Source organism: Scyliorhinus torazame, chromosome 4 (genome assembly GCF_047496885.1).
Source record: "Scyliorhinus torazame isolate Kashiwa2021f chromosome 4, sScyTor2.1, whole genome shotgun sequence".
NCBI lineage: Eukaryota > Metazoa > Chordata > Chondrichthyes > Carcharhiniformes > Scyliorhinidae > Scyliorhinus > Scyliorhinus torazame.
In genome coordinates, this window is record NC_092710.1 from 185,862,870 (window position 1) to 185,885,390 (window position 22,521).

At 47.1% G+C, this 22,521-nt stretch overlaps 1 protein-coding gene across 3 annotated transcripts in view; it reads right to left on the reverse strand.

Moving 5' to 3' along the window:
* hadhab (hydroxyacyl-CoA dehydrogenase trifunctional multienzyme complex subunit alpha b) overlaps positions 1-22,521 on the reverse strand; it is a 91,603-nt gene that overhangs the window by 13,717 nt on the left and 55,365 nt on the right. For all 3 annotated transcript variants that reach the window (XM_072498989.1, XM_072498990.1, XM_072498991.1), the window contains exon 15: positions 17,424-17,564. In XM_072498989.1, the coding sequence (XP_072355090.1) occupies positions 17,424-17,564 (141 nt within the window). The remainder of the gene's footprint in view (positions 1-17,423; positions 17,565-22,521) is intronic.

Below are 22,521 nucleotides of genomic sequence, written 5' to 3' on the forward strand. Positions count from 1 at the left end.
CTCACCAGTCTTGTCTGGCGCACTTAAGCAGCTTCCAGTCTAAATACGAAAAGGCCCATCAGGACACGCAACGTGCAGTCTGGTACGAGAAGAAACGGAAAAACAGGTAGAGGCATTACAGAAACAGTGCAGTGACCTACAGGCAGCATTAAGAGCACTCCATGCTGCCACCACAGAACAAAGACAAAGCACATTAGACCATGCAAAGTGCCGGAAGCAGATTGCAGAGCTGTAATCACTGCTTTCTGTTCAAAAAGGTTTTCAGGAAACCTTTGGAGAAAGATTTGATCAGGAAGACGGCCCTGATTGGGAAGACTTGAATGAAACAGCGCAGAGATATGTTCAGGGGACATGTGCGCAGGGGACATGTGCGCAGGGAAAGCCACAAAAGAGAAAAGCGCCCCAACCCCCCACAGAGCAGATAGTTCACGCTCCAATTAACCCAGTAACCACCCACTGCACAGCCACATTGGATGATACGGAATTTCTATACTCCACCCCCTTAACAGTGACCCAATTATGGGACGCGTGCGATAAGATCACACCGTTCCCCCCCACCTGAGACCCCCACCATTTCTTTGCCACAGTTAGGCATCAGACGACCATGTACGGCCTGGATGAGCGAGAGCATGTAAAGCTCACGGTTTTAAGTTTAGACCCTTCAGTAGCAGCAGCCCTTCCCGACCCACAGAATGTAGGAGGAGGCACCCTTGCAGAAATGCATACCGCGATCCTGGATGCGATCGGGTATAACCGGGGTGACCCCGTAGATGGCCTCAACAATTGTAGGCAAAAGGAATCCGAGCACCCCACAGCGTTTGCTGGACGCCTGTGGATTCACTTTGCAGCAGTCTTTGGAGACTTAGACCGTGCACATTTGTCCCCAGACAACATGGCCAAATGGACCCGCACCCTTATCTCCCATGCCACAGAAACAGGACAGAAAGCTTGCACGAGTTATGATCCCTCAGAGGAGGCCCATAACGAGAAGTGGGTAGTGAAAAGATTGTCCCGCGCTTGGGATCTATCTGTTCAAAGTAAACCCGCAGTTAAGAATAGCGAAGAAAAGCAGGCCGACGCAGATATGCAGGCAGTAAAAACACACCAGAACCCCGCATGCGTGAATGAGGGAAAGAACAGCCCCCCACCCAAGTCACAGGAGTGTTACAACTGCGGACAGTTGGGACACTTCGCAAGAGAGTGCAATGTCCCTAAAAAGCCAGAGAGCCCAGCAGACGGGCACTCTGAGTAAGAAAAGGACAGAGCCCATTCATAGAGTTAGCGCCCGTTCAGATCAGACGGACTTGACCGGAACGGACTGACGGTGTACGGGCTCCCCCAGTTGGGTCTGCGACACCCTTTGGGATAGATCCGGACGACCGGTAGTTGCACCACAATAAATTCCTCCACCCAGTTTCAAAAAGACACGTGGCCCACTACAGCCACTATCACACTCAGCGGCTTTGTAGGCCACTCACAGCAGGGACACATCACAGCCCCTGTACCCATTCAAATCGGTAACATCACCACCAAGCACCCCGTGGTTTTAGTTGACCTGCCCCACACAGCAGAACACATTCTGGGAATCGATTTCATGAATTCCCATAATCTTTCATTCGATCCAGTCAACCAGTGTGTCTGGCAGATGGCAAAATCCGCAAGAGCCCCCGCAACGCTCAACATAGGAGAGTACATGAACAAAATTAGCGCCGTAGGCTAAATTTTGGTTCAACCCGACCACGCTTAGTACGGACAAGCAGGTTAGGGCAGTTCTGCAAAAGAACAGGGCAGCATTCGCGACCCACAAGCATGACTGTGGACGGATGAATGGCTCCGTGCAAATAACAGGACCTGACCCTAGACTCCAAAAACAATATGGATTTCCCCAAGAGGCAGAGGGAGAAATCTCCAAGGTCATAGAAAGCTTATTAGAGCAGGGCGTACTTAGATCAGTAGCCTCCACTAATAATGCCCCGATTTGGCCAGTGAGAAAGCCCATACTTAGATCAGTAGCCTCCACTAATAATGTCCCGATTTGGCCAGTGAGAAAGCCCGATGGATCATGGCGGCTGACCATCGATTACCGGGAACTCAACAAAATCACCCCCGCAGCAGCCCCCACAGGAGCCACAAGTCCCGAGACCATGCTCAAGCAGGGACTCAATTCCTGATACTTCACGGTTTTGGATGTCAGTAATGGATTCTGGTCCATTCCATTGGCAAAGGCGTGCCAGTACAAATTTGCCTTCACCTTTAAAGCACAGCAGTATACGTGGACATGCCTGCCACAAGGCTTCCATAACTCCTCCTCCATTTTCCACCGACAGCTGACAAATGGTTTAGCCAAATTCTCTCGCCCCGAATGTCTGGTACAGTATGTAGACGACCTACTACTGCAGACAGACACCAAGGAAGAGCACATTGAGCTTCTGTCCGAACTCCTGGAACTATTACACTCAATCGGTTGTAAAGTCAACCCCAAAAAGGCCCAGATTTTGGAAGAAAAAGTGATATATTTGGGAACAATTATCACGCACGGTAAACGCGAGATCGAGCATAAAAGGATTGACTCGATTGTTAAATTGCCCCTTCCCCAGAACGTTTCAGCCCTCCGGTCGTTTTTAGGACTGGTTGGCTACTGCCAAAACCACATTGACGGTTTTGCCAGCAAGGCAGCACCCTTCTCAGACCTCCTAAAGAAAGGAGCCCCCTGGGAATGGCTTCCGCAGCATACGGATGCTGTGGACTCTTTAAAACAGGCACTCATAGCAGCCCCCGCACTACAAGTTCCAGACCCGCTTTCCCCTTACGCCATAGAGGTAGCGACCACAGACCGCACCCTTTCAGCCGTGCTCCTCCAGGAACGGCACGACCAGTTAAGGCCCGTAGCTTACGCCTCCAGAATTTTAGATGCTGTGGAGCAGGGATTTTCAGCCTGTGAGAGGCACCTGCTCGCAGTATTTTGGGCAGTCCAGTATTTTTCGTACATTACCGGACTGAATCCCATCACAATTCTCACCGAACACACCCCCACCCAACCTTTACTGGACGGACGACTCAAGGACGGTACAGTCAGTCAGATTAGAGCAGCGAGATGGACCCTTCTCTTGCAGGGACGGGACATCACTGTGAAAAGGACAAAGACGCACACCTATTTAGCCGACAACTTACAGTACCCCGAAACCCCCCATGAATGTGAAATTATCTCTCCACACCACAACACAGGCCCCTTTATCGCTAAAACACCCCCCAGAAAGATAGGTAGTTCAACCCAGAGCCCCAAGCACACAGACACGTGCGAGCCCATCAGGATCTATGTGGATGGATCTTCCACAGTCTTGGATGGGAAGCGCATAACAGGTTGCGGTATCTATGTCGAGGACGCGCAGGGACGCGCCCTCGAGGAAATATCGTTAAAACTACCCGGACACTTAGGCGCGCAGGCAGCAGAGCTCGCGGCCGTCGCATATATAGTGGAACACCCAGATTCCTTCCCCAGCCCAGCAGACATATACTCAGATAGCCTCTATGTCTGCAACAGCCTCACGGAATTTCTGCCCCTGTGGAAAGCAAGAGGATTTGTTTCCGCAGACGGAAAACCCCTCCCCTCAGCCCCATTGCTCCGTCATATTTCACAGAGAGCCCAGAACAGGACTTTTGGGATAATCAAAGTTCGCAGTCACCATCGTTCCTCCCCCCCTGGAAATGTGAAAGCCGACGCACTGGCTAAAGCAGGTTCCAGACACTGATACTTTTGGGCACCCCCCGAAGGCGCACCAGTGAGTGCAGTTCAGGTCTCACAGACAAAGATCGAGGATCTAGTGGAGGCCCAGAAGCAGGACAGCAATCTCAGGGAAATTGTAAAAGGAGAATATCCAGCAGCCTATGAGAGATTCAAAAATGCACTGACCACACGTGACGGTGTGGTGTTAAAAGACACCCTTTATGTGGTTCCTGAACAGGACAAGAATCAATTGATTTGTTTGTTCCATGACGGTCATGGACATCAGGGAATCGATCCCACTACAGCCCATCTCAAGCAGCTTTGTTGGTGGCCGAATTTAAAGGAAGGTGTAAACCATTACATCGAGAATGGTCTTATCTGCGCCCAGAATAATCCGGACAGATATGCCAAAAAGGCTCAACTCAGCCACACCCGACCCGTTAATGGCCCCTGGACTAACCTCCAGATCGATTTTATAGGACCATTGCCCCCTTGCAGGAATGGCTATAAATATGTACTTGTGGTAATTGACACATTTACGAAATGGGTGGAAGCATTCCCAGCCCGCACAAACACTGCAAAAACCACAGCCAAGATTTAGACCCACCACATCTTTACAAGATGGGGACTCCCCCGCAGCATTGAATCTGACCAAGGTTCCCACTTTACGGGACGTGTCATGCAGAACGTCCTCGCGATATTTGGCATCACCCAAAAATTCCACATAGCATACCACCCACACTCGAGTGGTATCGTGGAGCGCATGAATCGGACCCTAAAATCCACCCTCAGAAAAATGGTCCAGCAGAACACCACCACTTGGGACTCAGTCCTCCCTTTTGCGCTGATGTTTTTGCGTAACACAATTTCTACTTCCACAGGTTACACCCCAAACACCCTCATGACCGGATGCCCCATGAAAGGCACAGAATTTTTATTAGGTTTGGACTTGACCAGCCCCGAAGTGACGGCCCTCACACACGAGAAAGCAGTAGAACAATTAGTGGAAAATGTTAAAACGGCTCAGCTAGCAGCCGCAGTAAAATTGGGCACCAGAAAGAAACAGAGCTAGGCTTGTTTCGACAAGATAGTACATGCGACTGAGTACAGTATAGGACAGCAAGTTATGCTCTCTGTATATAACCCCAGCACATTCCTGTCACCAAAATACTCGGGTCCGTATTCCATTGCGGATAAAGTAAGCCCTTCCGTTTATAAAATAAAGTACCCCAACGGTAAGACTGCGTGGTTTCATATAAACTAGCTGAAGGCATATGGAACACAGTCGAACCACACACACCACGTCATGCTCGACGCAGCACACCACACCCCGCCCACAGCCAACGTAACCCTACCAACCCCCACCACATCCAGCCCAGCCACGGACTCAACCTCGACTCCACACCCTAAATATACACTCCGCCCCGGAACGCCCACAGACTGCAGCAGCAGAGACAGCGACTGTGACTCGGACGATAGCCACAGCACGCCTCCCTACTATCCCCATGCAACAGGACCCACACCCAGCGATTCCGACTACGATCCAAGTGACCCCTTCATGATCACTTTCCTAAATAAACCCCACCACCGACCACCGAACCACACTAACGACCCCGATTTTGTCCCCACACAGCTAGACACCAATTACTGGCACCGAGATAACTCGTTCAGACTCGTCTGCAACGACGAGAGCAGCCCCACCTCACACCATGCAGCCCTGATACACTCAAGAGTATGGCACCCGGGAGAAGAGGACGACCTTGGGTCTGACTCCCAAACCGAGAACCCCTTTGCGACCCTGTTCGCAACTGAGAACTGAGGTGTCCAGATGATGTTTTAAAAGGAACCGCTTGGGAGAAGTGTTGTCCTTTCTGATGGAACCTGCAGAATGTTTTATGTTGTGTGTACGTTTGTTAAATGTTGTGTGTCCGACAGGAGAATTTTTTTTCTCACTGCCCCACGCCTATTCGGCCGAAACCTCTGAGGACTTGCCTACAGAGACTCACCATTGCCAGACACTAGTTCAGCAGAAACCTCTGAGAGCTTGTCTGCAGAGACTGGTTAAGGAACCAGACGCCCGTTCGTAACTGCCCTTCTGGTTCGAAGGTAGAACCACTACGGCAGCCGATGACTACATTTCTTGCCCGTTCTTGTCGGTTGCTCAGGCAGTGGAGAAACGGCTTGGGACCCGCCCTACCTGGGAACCCCCCCCTCTGGTCAAATACGCTCGGGTTGGAGAGACACGGCATTGGTAGCCGTCCTACCCGGGGACTCCATCCAACTCTTACCCGTCGCGGCCCATACGCACCTCATTTTGGCACTTTTCGTTCAAAAAAAAGTTTTGTTTTGTTTTCGGTAACCTTTAAGTTGCCAACCAAATGCTATTTACATCCTGAAACATTTGGATGTAAATTGCACAGTCTGCGAGACGGCTCGCACTGGTTCATTATTGGGAAGTGTGTCTTGTCCTAAAATTCGATTTTTGAAAAAAAAATGAGGGAGTCACACATAGTGACCAATTAGAAAGGGAGTAATTGGCACTACAGGACAGACACACTATCGTACGAGATATTAAACAAAGATAGTTATAGACACTATGCTTGTTTCCACAGAACTCCAGAACTGGAGAATGGAAGAAAGAAAAGGAAAGAGAAGAGCCATGAGGACTTCCTTCATATGGTCAGCATCATTTTTATGGACATTTGGTTGCGCGTGAACGCGAACCCCATGACTTCAAGCCCCCCAGCCGTTAATGTTTCACGTCCCCGCAGTACCCAGAGCCCAGTCACCAGCGACACCACATCATCTTGATGTGCCAGGTTTATAACCTGGTACTCTCTGTCCTATGTAATAGAAACCTTGCTGGTATTAGCGATACTCTGCTGCATAGTGCAGACTATGAGTCTAAGGAAATGGAGAAGGAGAGCCTACCGCGCTCGAACCCCGGTATATAGGATCAGATCCCCTATGTTCGGATACGACCAGACCCCCGACCCCCGCGATCTATAATAAAGTGCATTCACTTGCGTTTATTGTAAATAAAGAAATGTAAAGAACTGTTCATGAGCAAATTGTGCGATCCTGAGCTTGACTGCCAAGCCAGGAAGACTGATGTATAAAATGCTATGATTTTGTTTGTATGGTTGAGGAAGATAGGATGATGAAATGTTTAAGTGAGTGTAGTGTATTAAGAATAGTTAGAGGTTCCCAGTTTATTGTTTTGTAATGCATGTCCCTGTTTGACATAGCGCCCTTAGAATTGTTAGTAAAAATTTTTTTGCATAGCTATGGTCAGTGCAGAGGCCACGAAGGAAGTGTCCCCCCCAGGTCAGGGAATGGAAAGCAACATAGATATGTGATCCTTCACGCTTCGCGTTAGGATCACAAGGAGGGAATGTAGCCAGTTAAAATGGCTAAATCCCGATTTAAATTGGCTAACTCCCGATTTAAAATGGCGAACGGCAAAGGCTGATGGGAAAGTCAGCCAACAGGACACAAATGAGCAGCTGCAGGTAGAGTGTGTATTTACCTCTGGAAAGGCCAGACAAGATCGATACCAGCAACCATCAGTATAACAAAACCCCAGCCATCTGCATATTAATGAGCAATCCCCGGGAACGATTAGACACAAAGCAAAACCAGACTCTTTGGCGCCAGTAGAAGCCTACACAAAGGGAGGTGAACGGCCACCTCAGGACCGCCCATCGATCAGGGAACCGCTCCAGCATTGGAGAAAATCGAACCAAGTGATTGGGACAAAGTCCAATCACTTAAAACCAGGTACAGGGTCCGCCCTGAAAGGCGGGAAGCCCCTGGGGACTATAAAATTAAGCCCAAGTTCAAAACGTTCTTCTTGACCGGGTCACTCAGCAACGCGAACCAACCCTTGGCAGTGACCGGTTCAGCCGCCGCCGATATCCAGTAAGTCTTACTTCAACGCTCGCTACGAGATAGGCGCTCCTAGCTACCAATCTGTACCAACTTGGAATCCCGCAGGCTCAGAACCCGAACGAAAGGCCATTCGTTTCCCTGACCTGGTGGGCCAGTTCCAAGTTAAGTATTGGCCTGTTGGCTGTAGAAGTAGCTTAGACGTAGAATTTGTATGAGTAGTGATTTAGGGCAGCGCAGTAGCACAGGTGGATAGCACTGTGGCTTCACAGCGCCAGGGTCCCAGGTTCGATTCCCCGCTGGGTCACTGTCTGTGCGGAGTCCGCATGTTCTTCCCCTGTCTGCATGGGTTTCCTCCGGGTGCTCCGGTTTCCTCCCACAGTCCAAAGACGTGCAGGTTAGGTGGTTTGGCCATGATAAATTGCCCTTAGTGTCCAAAAAGGTTAGGAGGGGTTATTGGGTTACGGGGATAGGGTGGAAGTGAGGGCTTAAGTGGGTCGGTGCAGACTCGATGGGCTGAATGGCCTCCTTCTGCACTGTATGTTCTATGTACTGTGTATAGTAAATGTGCTTTGATTTAAATCTTACTAAGCGGTGTATTGGATTATTGATCATTACTCAGACTTGAACCACGTGGCGGTATCATAAAGATACCTGACGACTCAAGAGAAAAGGTGATAAAACAGAGCAATTACACTAAGGCAAAAGTTAGCAACAGCCCTCTCCCCACTGTTGTTCGCGCTAGCTATAGAGCCGTTGCAATTGCTCGGCGTGCCTCAAGGGGCTGAACCGGGGGGCGGGGGGATGGATCACAGGGTCTCGCTCTGTGCAGACAACCTGCTTCTGTGTGTATCGGCTCCAACAGAGGTGTTGGAAGAAATCATGAGGATTCAAAGGGAATTTGGCCAATTTTCGGGGTATAAGCTAAATATGGGGAAAAGTGAGATGTTTGTGGTCCAGGCGAGGGGACAGGAGAGGCGATTGGGGGAGCTGCCATTTTGATTAGTAGGGGGAAGCTTTAGGTACCCAGGCATTCAGGTGGCGCGGGAATGGGACCGGCTGTATAAATTAAATCTGGCCCAACTAGTCGAGCAAATGAAGGACGATTTTCGGAGGTGGGACACGCTTCCGTTGTCACTGGCTGGGAGGGTGCAGACGGTGAAGATGTCGGTCCGTCCGAGATTCCTGTTCGTGTTTCAATGTCTCCCCATCTTTATTCCGCGGTTCTTTTTTAAACAGGTCACCGAAGTGATCTCTGGCTTTGTTTGGGCGGGCAAGACTCCGCGAGTAAGGAAGGTAATGCTTGAGCGGAGTCGGGAGACGCCTGGCTGGCGCTGCCAAATTCTAGTAACTATTACTGGGCAGCGAATATAGCCATGATCAGGAAGTGGGTGGTGGGGGAGGGGCCGGCATGGGAGCGTGTGGAGGCATTGGTAACTGCACCTCTGCCGTTCCCGCTGGTACGGTCCTCCACCAGCCCCGTGGTGGTGGCGGCCCTGAGAGTCTGGGGGCAATGGAGGAGACATGTGGGAGCAGAAGGGAATATTGGTCTGGTCCCCAATCGGTAATAATCACCGGTTTGCCCCAGCAAGTATGGATGGGGGGTTCCGGATATGGTGGAGAGCAGGGATTGAGAGAATGGGGGATATGTTTATAGAGGGGAGCTTTCCGAGTATGAGGGAGCTGGAGGAGATGTTTGGGTTGGCGAGGGGAAACAAATTCAGATATCTGCAGGTGCGGGACTTCCTACGTAAACAGGTGTCAACCTTCCCGCACCTACCGCTAAGGGGGATACAGGACAGGGTAGTTTCCAGAGGGTGGGTAGGAGAAGGCAGCGTCTCTGACATTTACAAGGAACGTATGGGGTCAGAGGAGATGCAGACGGAGGAGCTGAAGTGCAAGTTGGAGGAGGAGCTGGGAGGAGAGATAGAGGATAGTCTCTGGGCGTTGAGTAGAGTCAACGCGTCTGCAACATGTGCCAGGCTCAGACTGATACAATTCAAGGTCGTTCATCGGGCTCACATGACTGTGGCCCGGATGAGCAGATTCTTTGAGGTGGAAGACAGGTGTGCAAAATGTGCAGGAGGACCAGCGAACCATGTCCACATATTCTGGACATGCCCGAAGCTTAGGGGATTTTGGCAGGGGTTTGCAGATGTCATGTCCACGGTGTTAAAAACAAGAGTGGCACTGAGTACAGAGGTGGCGATTTTCTAGGTGTCGGAAGACCCGGGAATTCAGGAGGAGAAAGAGGCAGATGTTCTGGCCTTGGCTTCCCTGGTAGCCCAGAGACGGATACTATTAACTTGGAGGGACTCAAAGCCCCCGAAGTCGGAGACCTGGCTATCGGACATGTCTAACTTTCTCTGTTTGGAGAAAATCAAGTTAGCCTTGAGAGGGTCACTGTTAGGGTTCGCCCGGAGGTGACAACTGTTCGTCGACTTCTTTGCGGAAAATTAATCGTCAGCAGAAGGGGGGGCTTAGTTTAGCTTAGAGGAGGGGGTTAAGAAAGGTGGGAGGGAGACGGCTTTTGCACGATGTTTATAGTTTCATGTACATTGTTTATTTTGTTATTATACCAAAAATACCTCAATAAAATGTTTATTTAAAAAAAACACCATTACCAGAATTTTTTTAATGATTTAGCTTTCTGCTATTTTGAGTAATCTTTACTAAGCACATAAAAATAGTATGTTAGGCTACATAACACAGATATTGCATTTCAAGAACATTTTGGTGGCCAGGAAGAGGCAATAAAGACACTATATCAATGTTAGTTTGCCATTTTAACTAAGTCATTGTGATGGCCCATGTGCTTTAGGGGTTAAAAAAAATATTTATTTTATGTATTAAAATAAAAATGGAAAATGCTAGAAAAACACAGCAAGTCTGTCAGCATCTGTGGTGAGAAAACAGAGATAATGTTTTGAATCCTCTTCATAACCTACATATTTTATGTTGGGGTGTTGGTCCCTTTAAGGTCTAGGTTACTCTATGAGCTGATCGCCGGTAACTAATCAAGTGACCAAGCTGCCTGGGAGGTGAGAAGATAGTAGGGTCAACATGAAATTATTTGTTGGGGTAAGTAGATTGTCCGGCACTCTGGTCTCAAGCAAGGTTTTTAGCTTTTAGTTATAGAACTATCTGACCGCAGAGCAAGTATCATCTCTTCTCAGCACAGTCCATTTAGATTTGGAAGGGAGAGTGAGCAAGAGAATATCTTTAATGCAACTGACCATTTAAGGGCACACAATGGAGCAAAGACAATACATTTTGAAGTCATGTTATTTGGCTCATGGAGGTAAACTGTGCACGAAACTAAATAAGTACATTATAAATAAAAACATGCAGAATTCGTATTTAAGAGTATAATACAGTAGGTCTTCACTTAAAGCTGTGGTTGCGTTGTGACTTTAAGTGCATGTTAAGTTCCCACAGGAATCAAATTGGACAAAAACCTCAGTGGGGTGTCAATCAGCCACATCTTTCTCATCTGACCTTCCAACGCAGGCTGGTAAGAAGTGCAGTGGGTCCCCAAGGCATTAAGCTGCATGAGGTGGCATCAACTGCGGCAAGGAATATGCACCCCTTTTTTTACAGCACTAGCTTCCGTAGGCAAGTTTAAAAGTTCCAGCCACCTTAAGAAACCAAGGCAAGACATTGGAGGGGGGGGGATGAGGTCTGGTGGTCAGTGTGGTTGGTGAGGGCTGAGGGCAGTCGAGGGTGGGGGGGTCAGTACTGCAGCTACCCAGGAATTAGGAGTGTATGTCATTGTTCTGACTTTTCCTGGGTAACTACTTTTGTAAGACAGTTGGAACCGTCCGATTCAAATCAAATGGTTCAGAGCGCAGGGCAATTTCCAAATGGGGCAACTGTTGTGTAATCATTGCATGGGGACTTGGGGTGGGGTGGATTGGGAGATCACCCTCCGCATCTTTGGGACGCCCCCCACCCCTCCCCGGTGCAATGCCTCAGGAGACTGCTTGCAAGTTATGGGCCAATGTTAAAGCCAGACTTGGGTTCCTTTGGACATTACCCTCCTAGAAAAAAAAAATCAATGTACATGTTCAAATAATATAACCATACATTTGCAGCACTACATTTCGAGCTAAAATAACTTCCAAAATAAAATACCTCATTAAATAGAAAATAAATAGAATATATAGTCCAATGTAAATTGTTTAAAAATATTGCATTCACCTCCAGCAGAGTATTTTTAGATTGACCAGGCTTCATCTGATGGCAGAAACCGGTCAGCGCAGGGAGCAGCTGAGGTCCCAGGACTAGCTTAGTGGGCAGCATGGACAAATTGGACCGAAGGGCCTGTTTTAATGCTGTTAACCTCGATGACTATCTGCACCCACAAATGTCTGCCACTAGATGGAGCCCAAGATATCAGCGAGAGTTCAAAATGGATGTCAAGAGCCAGAAGACGAGCAGCTGAAAACAGACCTTAGGAACCAAGGTGAAAACACATGATAGAATAGAAGCATCCTGTTCCCGCTGCCTTGGGAAAGTGGGCAGCATAATCAAAGATTCCTCCCATCTGGGTTATTCTCTGTGCCAACCTCTTCCATCGGGCAGGAGATACAAAAGTCTGAGAACAAGCACTAACAGGTTCAAAAACAGCTTCTTGCCCGCTGTTACCAGACTCCTGAATGGCCCTCTTATGGACTGAACTGATTGCTTCACACATCTTCTCTACGGAGTAGTATTACACTCCATATGCTTCACCACCCCGAAGTCTGTATCTATGTATTTAAATTGTGTATTTATGCATGTCCTCTGTTTTTTCATGTATGGAATGATCTGTCTGGACTGTACGTAGAACAATATTTTTCTTTGTGCCTCGGTACGTGTGACAATAAATCAAATCAATCAATCAATCAATAAGATCACTACAGTTGGCAGCATGGCGGCGCAGTGGTTAGCACTGCAGATCACGGCACCAAGGTCCCAGGTTCGACCCTGGCTCTGGGTCACTGTCTGTGAGGAGTTTGTACATTCTCCCCGTGTTTGCGTGGGTTTCACCCCCACAAACAAAGATGTGCAAGATAGGCAGATTGAACAAGCTAAATTGCCCCTTAATTGGAAAAAAATGAATTGGTACGCTAAAGTTAAAAAAAAAGAATTTTAAATCCAGTTAACAAAATAAATTTGTAATAACAAAGCCAGCAATCAGTAATGGGGACCATTAATTTACCAGACCGTTGAAAAAGGAACTGTTTCTTCCCTTTAAGGAAAGAAACCTATCGCCTTTACCCAATCTAGCCTATATGTGACTGCAGAAATATGGCTGACTCTTCGCTGTCTTCTGTAATGACTGAGTACACATTTAGTTTTTTTAAACACTCTATTAAAAACATGGAGCTGTTTGCTGATGATTACTCAATTTTCAATACCATCCTATAACTCAAATGAAGCAGTCTGTACTCACATACAGAAAGATTTTGACCAGGGTTTTTCAATCTGCGGGTTGCAACCTGCTGGTGGTGTCAGGAGGGTCACTGAGCGATTGGTCGCGGCATTCCTGATCACGGGAAAATGCGCCCAATAGCTGCGACTGGCTTTTAAATTGAAAATGCTGGCCACGACCAGCTTTTAAATGGAACAATGCAGTCTTCTTGCCAGAAGCAGCGGCAGAGAGCAGGTCATGTGTCCTGTGCTATTGCCACAAAAATATGGTGGAGAAATTCCTCCATTTTCTAGCTGCAAGCAAGCCAGAGACACAAACAGTCCAGGATCTCACAACTGAATCTGCTTGAAAGAGCTGCGCAGGAGAGTCCACGGCAGGACAACATAGTGCTCGTGTTAGCTCTGTACAAAGTTCCAGGGCCTCATGTGAACAGCCAACAAAGAAAAACTGAAATCGGAAACAAAGCAGTATAAAGATGATTTCTTGAGGTATGGCTTTGTTAATTTTTTCAATTTGTTAATCTTTTCAATTCTAAATGAACTAAACCTCAAATTGCAAGGAAAGGATGGTGATTGCTTTCGGCACGGTGAAGAAATGGATGCTTTCCAAAAGTCATTGCCAAGCGCGACGACAAAGCCAAAACTACTACATGTTACCCACACTGCTACGACACATCAAAGGAACTGTGTTAGTAAGGGAACTGTCAATAGACTGGCAAGCCATATTCAGTCACATCTGGCTGCACTGATCAACAATTTTTGTCACCACTTTCCAGAGGAGAAGTTTCAGATTTTGAAAGAGAAGAGGTGGGTGAAAAATCCTTTCAAGTTTGAGACCCCAGAGTCAATTATTAACTTACAGCTGACTCTAAATGAAGAGGCTAAACTTCTGTGAACCTGAGACAGCACATTAAAAACACGACACAAGTCCATGAGGCTGTCAGCATTCTGAAGTAGCGTCTCTGAGGAGTATCCAGTGCTGAGTAAAATAAGTATTTGTTGCTATTGCCCTTCACAACGACCTACATGTGCAAAGTTGGATTTTCCATCCTCACAAAGATGAAAACAGAAGAACCGGCTGAACTCTGCATCTTGATTGGGAATTGCCTCTCCTCTTGAATTTGATTGGGGTGAGATTGTGAGGATCAAGCAGGCTCACCTGTCGAATTAACAGTAAGCAAAAATGGTGGGCCGCGAAGGCCGGCCGGCAGGTAAAAGTGGGTCCCGGGGAAAAATATTTGAAAAACACTGATCTGGACAGCATTCAGGCTGGGCTAATAAGTGGCAATACTCGCCACTTAAGTGTCTGAATGACCATCAAGGAGAATGAAAAAATAGCTCCCGTTGACATTTAACATCACCACCATTGTTAACCCCACCGCACACACCCCTCCCTCCCACTCACTATCAGCAGCATTCTGGTGGGGAGAGGGATGATCATCAGTCAGAAACTTAACTGGAACAGCTACATAAATATATGCTTCCAAGAGGTGTTCAGAAACTCGTTATTGTGCAGCATGTGACTCACCTAATTCCTCAAAGCCATTCCATCACCCAAAAGGTACAAGTCAAGAGTTTGATGAAATGCACTTATTTGGATGACTGCCAAAGATTCTTAAGGTCAGCACTATCCAGGACAAAGCAGCACCATGACTGACACCTCACCCATTGCATTAATCAATGCACATCAAATGCAATATGCACCATCTATAGGGTGCACTGCAGCAACTCAGAGGTTTCTGCAATAGCACTTCCCAACTGTTGTCAAGGACCGCTGAGATCTTCTTACTTCTGGCGAATGCAGGAGGACAAGCAAGGCTCATGAGAACACTACCCTTCCAAACCCATACACCATCCTGACTTGGAAATATATCACAGTCCTTCTAGATCACAAAATTCTAGAACCACTTACCTAATTGCACTGTGGGAGTATTTCATCGCAGCAGTTCACTACCACATGCTCAAGAGCAATTACGGATGGGTGACACCCGTGAATAAATAAAGTTAAAAATCCACTATATGCGACACTGCTTAGATGCAAATCATGTAAAAAATGTGCTCTTCCTTCACACTCATTCTGGCTTGATTAGTAAGATTAGCAGAAAGTTTCTAAAAGAGTAACAAGTACAATGATTCATTTAATTTGAATATGAAACATTACATCTAAAATAGTTAGATTTGCAACTTCGTGAGTTCCCAAACTAAGAATCCAAATAAAAACTCAATCCATCAACTGACCAGTGATGTTTAAATGACTGCTAAAGTTGCATTTATTGATATTTCTCTCATTTTAAGTTGAGCAAAATAATCAAACTTAAATGTATTAGATAAAATCATGTGATCCTACATCCTGAGTCTTATTTCGTGGCTGGGTCCAAAATGTTGTCAGCCTGGAGCAAACAGCATTCTTAATAGCATTCATACTCAAAAAAAAGGTTTGATAGAATCAACATTTGCATCTCCAAACATGGATGGGCAATGATGCCTGGGAACAAGTCACATAAACTAATATTTTTGACAGATAATGGCCATGGCCTCTCAGGGGAAAAAAAGACAAGTTGAACATAAATAATGGAGTGAAGTACGACTGAACTGAATTGGAAGGCAAAGAAAATAAATGTGTCCTCCATCCGAGAGCATAAACCATAACTGTGCCAAAGGTGACTACACACCTGCCACGTTTACAGACGGATCAAAGGTCTGGTATTCATGTTGACATACTGCTACAGACAGTACATTAGGAGTGCAAATGTGAGTTTGCCTGATGTAAACTGATTCACACAGGACCTTGAAACACAAAGGGAACACTGCCATATGTAAGTGGGCAAAAGGTTAAACGCAACTATTATCCTCATATTATTTCAAGTTCACAAATTGCTACCTTTACGTTTACATTATTAATATTATGGCCCCTAATTTGCTGTTTTAAATTGGCATGGGTAACAGTACTCTCCTGTAGTTATGTGAAAATGCTACTTCAGACAAAGATAGATGTGTCATTAAAACAAATCCAAAAGCTACTGTCCATGATGAGCTGCTCCACCATTAGCTTCACGAAAATGAGATTGCATTGTCTGATTAAACTTTAAAATGGAAAAAAGTTGTCAAATTGGTGTATTTGCGCCACAAATATAATCTGGATTTGCTATAGAAAGTTAGAGCTGATCTGAACTGATGTGATTTGGGGAGCTATTTAAAGGTTTGCACATATTTAATTAAACCTCAAATAGCTGTAAATTCTTTTAGCGATGTATTAATTACTGCCAACAAGCCCCTTGGGCACCGGAAGTTAACGGTTATTCTTTTAAATGCAAGTTTAAAAAATAATTCCTTTATCTCTTTTTTTCTTTCTCTTAATTCACTGAGTGTCTTTCAGACAGAGATAGATAGGTTCTTGATTAATAAGGGGATCAGGGGCAGCACCGTGGCGCAGTGGTTAGCATTGCTGCCTCATGGCGCCAAAGTCACAGGTGCGATCCCAGCTCTGGATCACTGTCCGTGTGGAGTTTGCACATTCTTTCCGTGTTTGCGTGGGTTTCACCCTAACAACCCAAAGATGTGCAGGGTAGGTGGATTGGTCACGCTAAATTGCCCCTTAATTGGAAAAAATTAATTGGGTACTCTAAATTTAAAAAAGAAAATAAGGGGATCAGGGGTTATGGGGAGAAGGCAGGAGAATGGGGATGAGAAAAATATCAGCCATGATTGAATGGCAGAGCAGACTGGATGGGCTGAGTGGCCTAATTCTGCTTCTTTATTTTTCCCTCTTTATTTCTATGCCTGACTTGGCATTCAATTCACCCAGTATGTTACAAGCAATTACAACCCTAATTCATGGGACACATGCATTGTATAAACAGCAGACCAATCATAGAAAAAAGTGAAACTTCGCCACAGGTGGAAAGAAGATGAGGCCGTATAATTTTGCGCCAAATGTTATAAATCCAGTTTCTCCCCTGCCATCCCCACCTAACAACTACTGTCTCACTTAGTTTTGTTCTCACTAAAGATTTAAAATGCTACCCACCCATTAAATTGAAGAGTGATGATGGGAATACTGGAACAAAATGCAATAGTATGGTGGCTGAGCAGGAAATAAAACATAAGGAAAATTATGTCCATGGGCGAAAAGTGAACTTACAAAACATGCTCTCCATCCATAATAACGGAACAGGAAGGAAACAAGACTGTGAGAATTGATCTTATTTTCAAAATCAATATCGTAACTTTAAAAAGAGCCTTTTGGGGATGATTTGTGATTCAAAGAAAAACTCCCAACTTGACAGATTTATTCACATTTGAAATAATTCTATACACGTTTGAGAATAAGCTACAGTTTAGGACCAGAGAAGTTAAATGTTACAAGTACAATATAAAAAGGTGATGAGTAAATTACCTTTACTACAATGATCACTTTTCCCTGTTTAAGTCCAACTGCTACAGCAGCCGCAGTTGTCTCTTTGGAGGTTTTATCTGTGGTGATGATTTCCAGCAACTGCATCTTGTCCACAGGTGAGAAATAGTGCATTCCAATTACCTAGACAGATTATAAAGGCAAAATATTACCAAGCTCTGAACAGTAATCGCGAAGGACGCACTAACCTCAAAATATGATAAGCATTTCATCAATTAATATTTTCCAGATATCAATAAATATTGGAGAAACTAATCAGTTGTTCCGCAAATGCAGGTCCAAGATTCAAAAAAATCTGATTACAGATCAGTTAGTTTAATATCTATAATATTGGAGTGTTTGAAAACATTCTGTTGCAAAGTAAAAATGAACATTTTGAACAGCACTGGTATCATTTGCGAGTAGTCAGCATGATTTTAATGAATAAACAATGCCTCAAAAATCCTAATCTTTGGCAAGGTAAACTAATGCCATGCTTGACCCAATTTAGTATGGGTAGTTTTTAAAAAATAAAATATTTTTATTGTGCTCCTTTTTCACATTTTCCCCCAAATTTACACCCACCAACAATAAACAATAATCAGTAACAAATATGTCAATCCCCATATCAACAACAACGATCCCATCCTCCCACCAAACCCCAAACATTAGCCCGCATGCAAGTCCCACATCTAATTTCCACCCCGGCCACTGCGCTACCCCCTTCTCCAGTACCATATCCACCCAATGCGGAGCATGATCTGACACTGCAATTGCCGAGTATTCCGACCCCTTAACCCCAGCCAGCAAAGCCTTCCCCACCACGAAAAAGTCGATCAGCGAGTATACCTTATGGACTGCTGAGAAAAACGAGTATTCCCGTTCCCTCGGGTGCAGAAACCTCCTCCCATTTCCACCATTAGCCAAGCCAATGTCTTCGCCCCCCCCCTGATGGGACCAGCGAGTGCGGCCATGACCTGTCCAACCGTGACTCCTGCACCAAGTTCCAGTCTCCCCCCACTATCAGTTCAAAGAACAAAGAACAAAGAAGAACAAAGAACAAAGAACTGTACAGCACAGGAACAGGCCCTTCGGCCCTCCAAGCCCGTGCCGACCATACTGCCCGACTAAACTACAATCTTCTACACTTCAAAGAACAAGTTCGTGTGTGTCCAAGTCGGGGATGGCCCCAAACACCTTTGCAAATCCCACATCGTCCCAATTGGGATTGTATACACTTAACAGCGCCACTATCCTCCCCTCCAAGCGCCCCTGTCACAATCACATATGTACCCCCCCTGATCTGCCACCATCTTCTCCATCCGGAAGCGTACTCTTTTGCTGACCATTACCACTACCCCTCGAGCCCTTCCGTCAAATCCAGAGTGAAACACCTGACTAACCCAGCCCTTTTTAAGTCTCACCTGGTCCTTCACCCTCAAGTGAGTCTCCTGCAGCATTGCTACATCGGCTTTCAAACTTTTAAGATGCGCAAGCACCCTTGACCTCTTGACCGGACCTCCTAACCCCCTCACGTTCCACATGACTATTCTAACTGGGTGTCTCTCACCCCCCACCCCTCCCACCCTTCTTATCCACCATCATCATCATACCACCGGGCCCTGCCCCATGAGCCTGACCCGCCCCTATCCATTATTAACATAGAACCCCTTCCCCCCCCACCCAAACCCCCCCCCCCCCCCACTACATTTCCTCTCGAAAAAACATCTCCCAGCATCAATCCCTCCCCTCCCCCTCGCTTGCCTCGTAGGCCCATCTGAACCTGCTAACCAGGCTCCAATGTCCGCACTAGCCGACTTTAGTTAGCTAGCGCGGGTGGCTCCCCCACCAAGGTATACTGTCCCCTCCCACCCAGTCCCAGAGAAAGAAAAAACAAAAACAATCCAACCCATACAATTCACTAAAATAAGATATAACCGTCGCAACACAGAATGCCAATCAACCCAACCAATAACTTGAATTCTGTAACAATGTGAAGAGAAGTAAATTACAATACACGTCAGTAAAAAAGAAAGTTATAGCATTTATACATTTTCCAGCTCCCAATCACAGTCCACAGTCTCTCTTCCAGCTGTCCCAAGCCTTCTGCCCTCACGAACGCCTCAGCCGCCTCCTCTGTCTCGAAATAAAAGTCTTTGGCATCATCCGTCACCATCAGCTTTGCCGGGTATACCAACCAAATCGCACCCCCTTTTTGTACAGTGCCGCCTTCACTCGCCCGAACGCCGCTCGTCTTTTTGCCAATTCCACCGTCAAGTCCTGGTAGATCCGAACTCCAGCACCATCCCACTGCACCTCGCGCTTCTGCTTCGCCCAGCTGAACACCTTCTCCTTTATGCAGTACTTATGGAAGCAGATAATTACTGCTCTTGGCGGCTCGTTCACTTTGGGCTTCGGCCTTAATGACCGATGAGTTTGGTCCAGCTCGTACCGGAAGTCGTTCTCACCCTCCCCTATCAACTCCGCCAATTTCTTAGCCAAGTCCCTTCGGGCTAGCCCACAATTCTCAGATTGTGCGGCCTTGAGCGGTTCTCCAAGTCCTCGAGCTTTGCTCGGAGTCCTCTGTTGACCTCCACCACCCTCCACAGCTTGTCCCCCTTCGAGGTGAACTGGTCGCTGTGCTGCGACACAGCCTCCTCCATTTCCTTCATCTTCTCGCCCTGCTCTCACACCTCGGCCGATGTCTTTGCCACAGCTACCCTTACTGGGGCGATTGCCTCCTCCACCAATGACTTCAATGCGACCGCCAGCTTCCTCAAAGCCTCCATGTGCCTTGTAAACTGCTTTTCCCGCTCCACCGCCATCACCTCGGTCATCTTCTCCACCATACATAGTGCAGCCCCACCATGTGGTCCGGCATCCGCCATCTTGTCAGCACTTTTGCTGGTCCTCTCATTCAACGGCGAGCCCGCATTTCCTCCCTTCCTCGACGCTGGTTTTCACATCCTTTAACGACTTATTACGTTTTCTTTTTTTTTCACCCTTCTTTCCTTCTTCAATCTTTTTTTTTTATTATAGAAAAACAAAAAATTCTTCCTTCAAAAAAAGAAGAAAAAAAAACTTTCACCAAGTTTCTTTAAAACTTGTTTCCCTTCTTTTTTTCTCCAGAATTTCCCTGGGACCGGACTTCAGTCTTCTTACAACATTCTAGGCGGGAGCCACCCGATGTGGGACATCTCACCTACATCGCGCCCTGGCTTAGGGCCTCTAGGATTTTGCAAAGGTGTTTGACAAAGTTGCAATCCAATTCTCAAACTTGAGAAAATAACAATGATTCCATGGGCATTGAAATTCCCAAGTTGCCGAACATGAATAACTTTGTTGTTACTTATTAATAAAACCATGCTGCCTCCTCTTCATGATAACAGTACTGTTCAAAATGTTCATTTTACTATCCAGCAAAATGCCTTCTTCATTGAAGGCCAATTGAGCAACTATTTCTATAAGTTGGGGCAACAAGACGAGGCTATGAATACTGGACTAAGTGCTAAAGATTTCAATGAGAGAGGGGGAAATTTCTTCATAGTTGAAGCTGTGGAATGTATTTCTGATGTAATTAGTGAAGACAGAAACTGTCAACGTTCAAAATGAGATTGGATAGCTGGGCAAAGGGCAAAGGATTGAAGGGATGTGGGAAATCGATGGGCAAATAAACTATTTGTTTGCTTGGACACCAAATGCCAACTTGGACTGGTTAGGCAGAATTTGCTATGTTGTAACTTTTATCTTCTTCTCTCCTGTTCATAGAATCCCTCCAGTGCAGGAGGCTATTCGGCCCATAGAGTCTCCCCCGACCCTTTGAAAGAGCACTTCCTATCCCTTGCAATCCCATAACCCCAACTAATGTGCACATCCCTGGACACTAAGGGGAAATTCTAGCATGGTCAATCCATCTAACCTGCACATCAGTGGACTGTGGGAGGAAACTGGAGCACACTGGAGGAAACCCACACAGACACAGAGAGATTGAGCAAACACCACAGTCATCCAAAGCCGGATTTGAACCTGGCTCCCTGGCACTGAGGCAGCAGTTCTCTGTCTAAAGGTGATTGTTCCTTGAACCACATCAAAGTGCTGTGATTTTTACGAGGGGTAGAGCGAGGAGGGGTAGAGCGAGGAGGGGTAGAGCGAGGAGGGAGGACCCCCACCCCCCCCGCCGATGTCTACTTCAGCTGGAATGGGAATTGAACCCTGTGACATTGCCGTTAATTTGATCCACTACTGGCATCATCCCCGCGCATGCGCAGGGGGGGTTTCACCTACGCGTCGGCCATCACGGAGGCTTAAACGGCCGGCGCGTAGGAATAGAGTGCCCCCATGGCACAGGCCCGCCCGCAGATCGGTGGGCCCCGATCGCGGGCCAGGCCACCGTGGGGGCATCCCCCAGGGCCAGATCGCCCCGCACTCCCCCTAGGATCCCGGAGCCTGCCCGTGCCGCCAAGTCCCGCCAGTAAGGGACCTAGTCCAATTTACGCCGGCGGGACCTGCATAGAACGAGCAGGACTTCGGCCCATCGTGGGTTGGAGAATCGCCGGGGGGGCGCTATGAGCGGCCGCCGACCGGCGCGGTACAATTCCTGCACCCGCCAATTCTCCGGTGCCGGAAAATTCGGCAGCTGGCGGGGGCGGGATTCATGGCGCCCCACCCCCCCCCGACGATTCTCCGACCCGGCGGGGGGTCGGAGAATCCCACCCCAGCTGTCTGGCCAATTAAGCTAAACAGTGACAAACTTTTGGCTGTGGCCTGCATAATAAACAGGCGATCCTGAGTTCATATCTCAGTGGTGCCTTCATACTAGGCGGCATGGTAGCACAGTGGGTAGCACCATTGCTTCAGAGTGCCAGGGTCCCAGGTCCAATTCCAGCTTGGGTCACTGTCTGTGTGGAGTCTGCACGTTCTCCCCGTCTGCGTGGGTTTCCTCCGGGTGCTCCGGTTTCCTCCCACAAGTCCTAAAAAATGTGCTTTTTAGGTGAATTGGACATTCTGAATTTTCCCTCGGTGTACCCGAACAGGCGCCGTTGCTCAAAAACTACTCCACTGGATTTCAAATGTTTCATAGGCTCATATATTGCATACAATA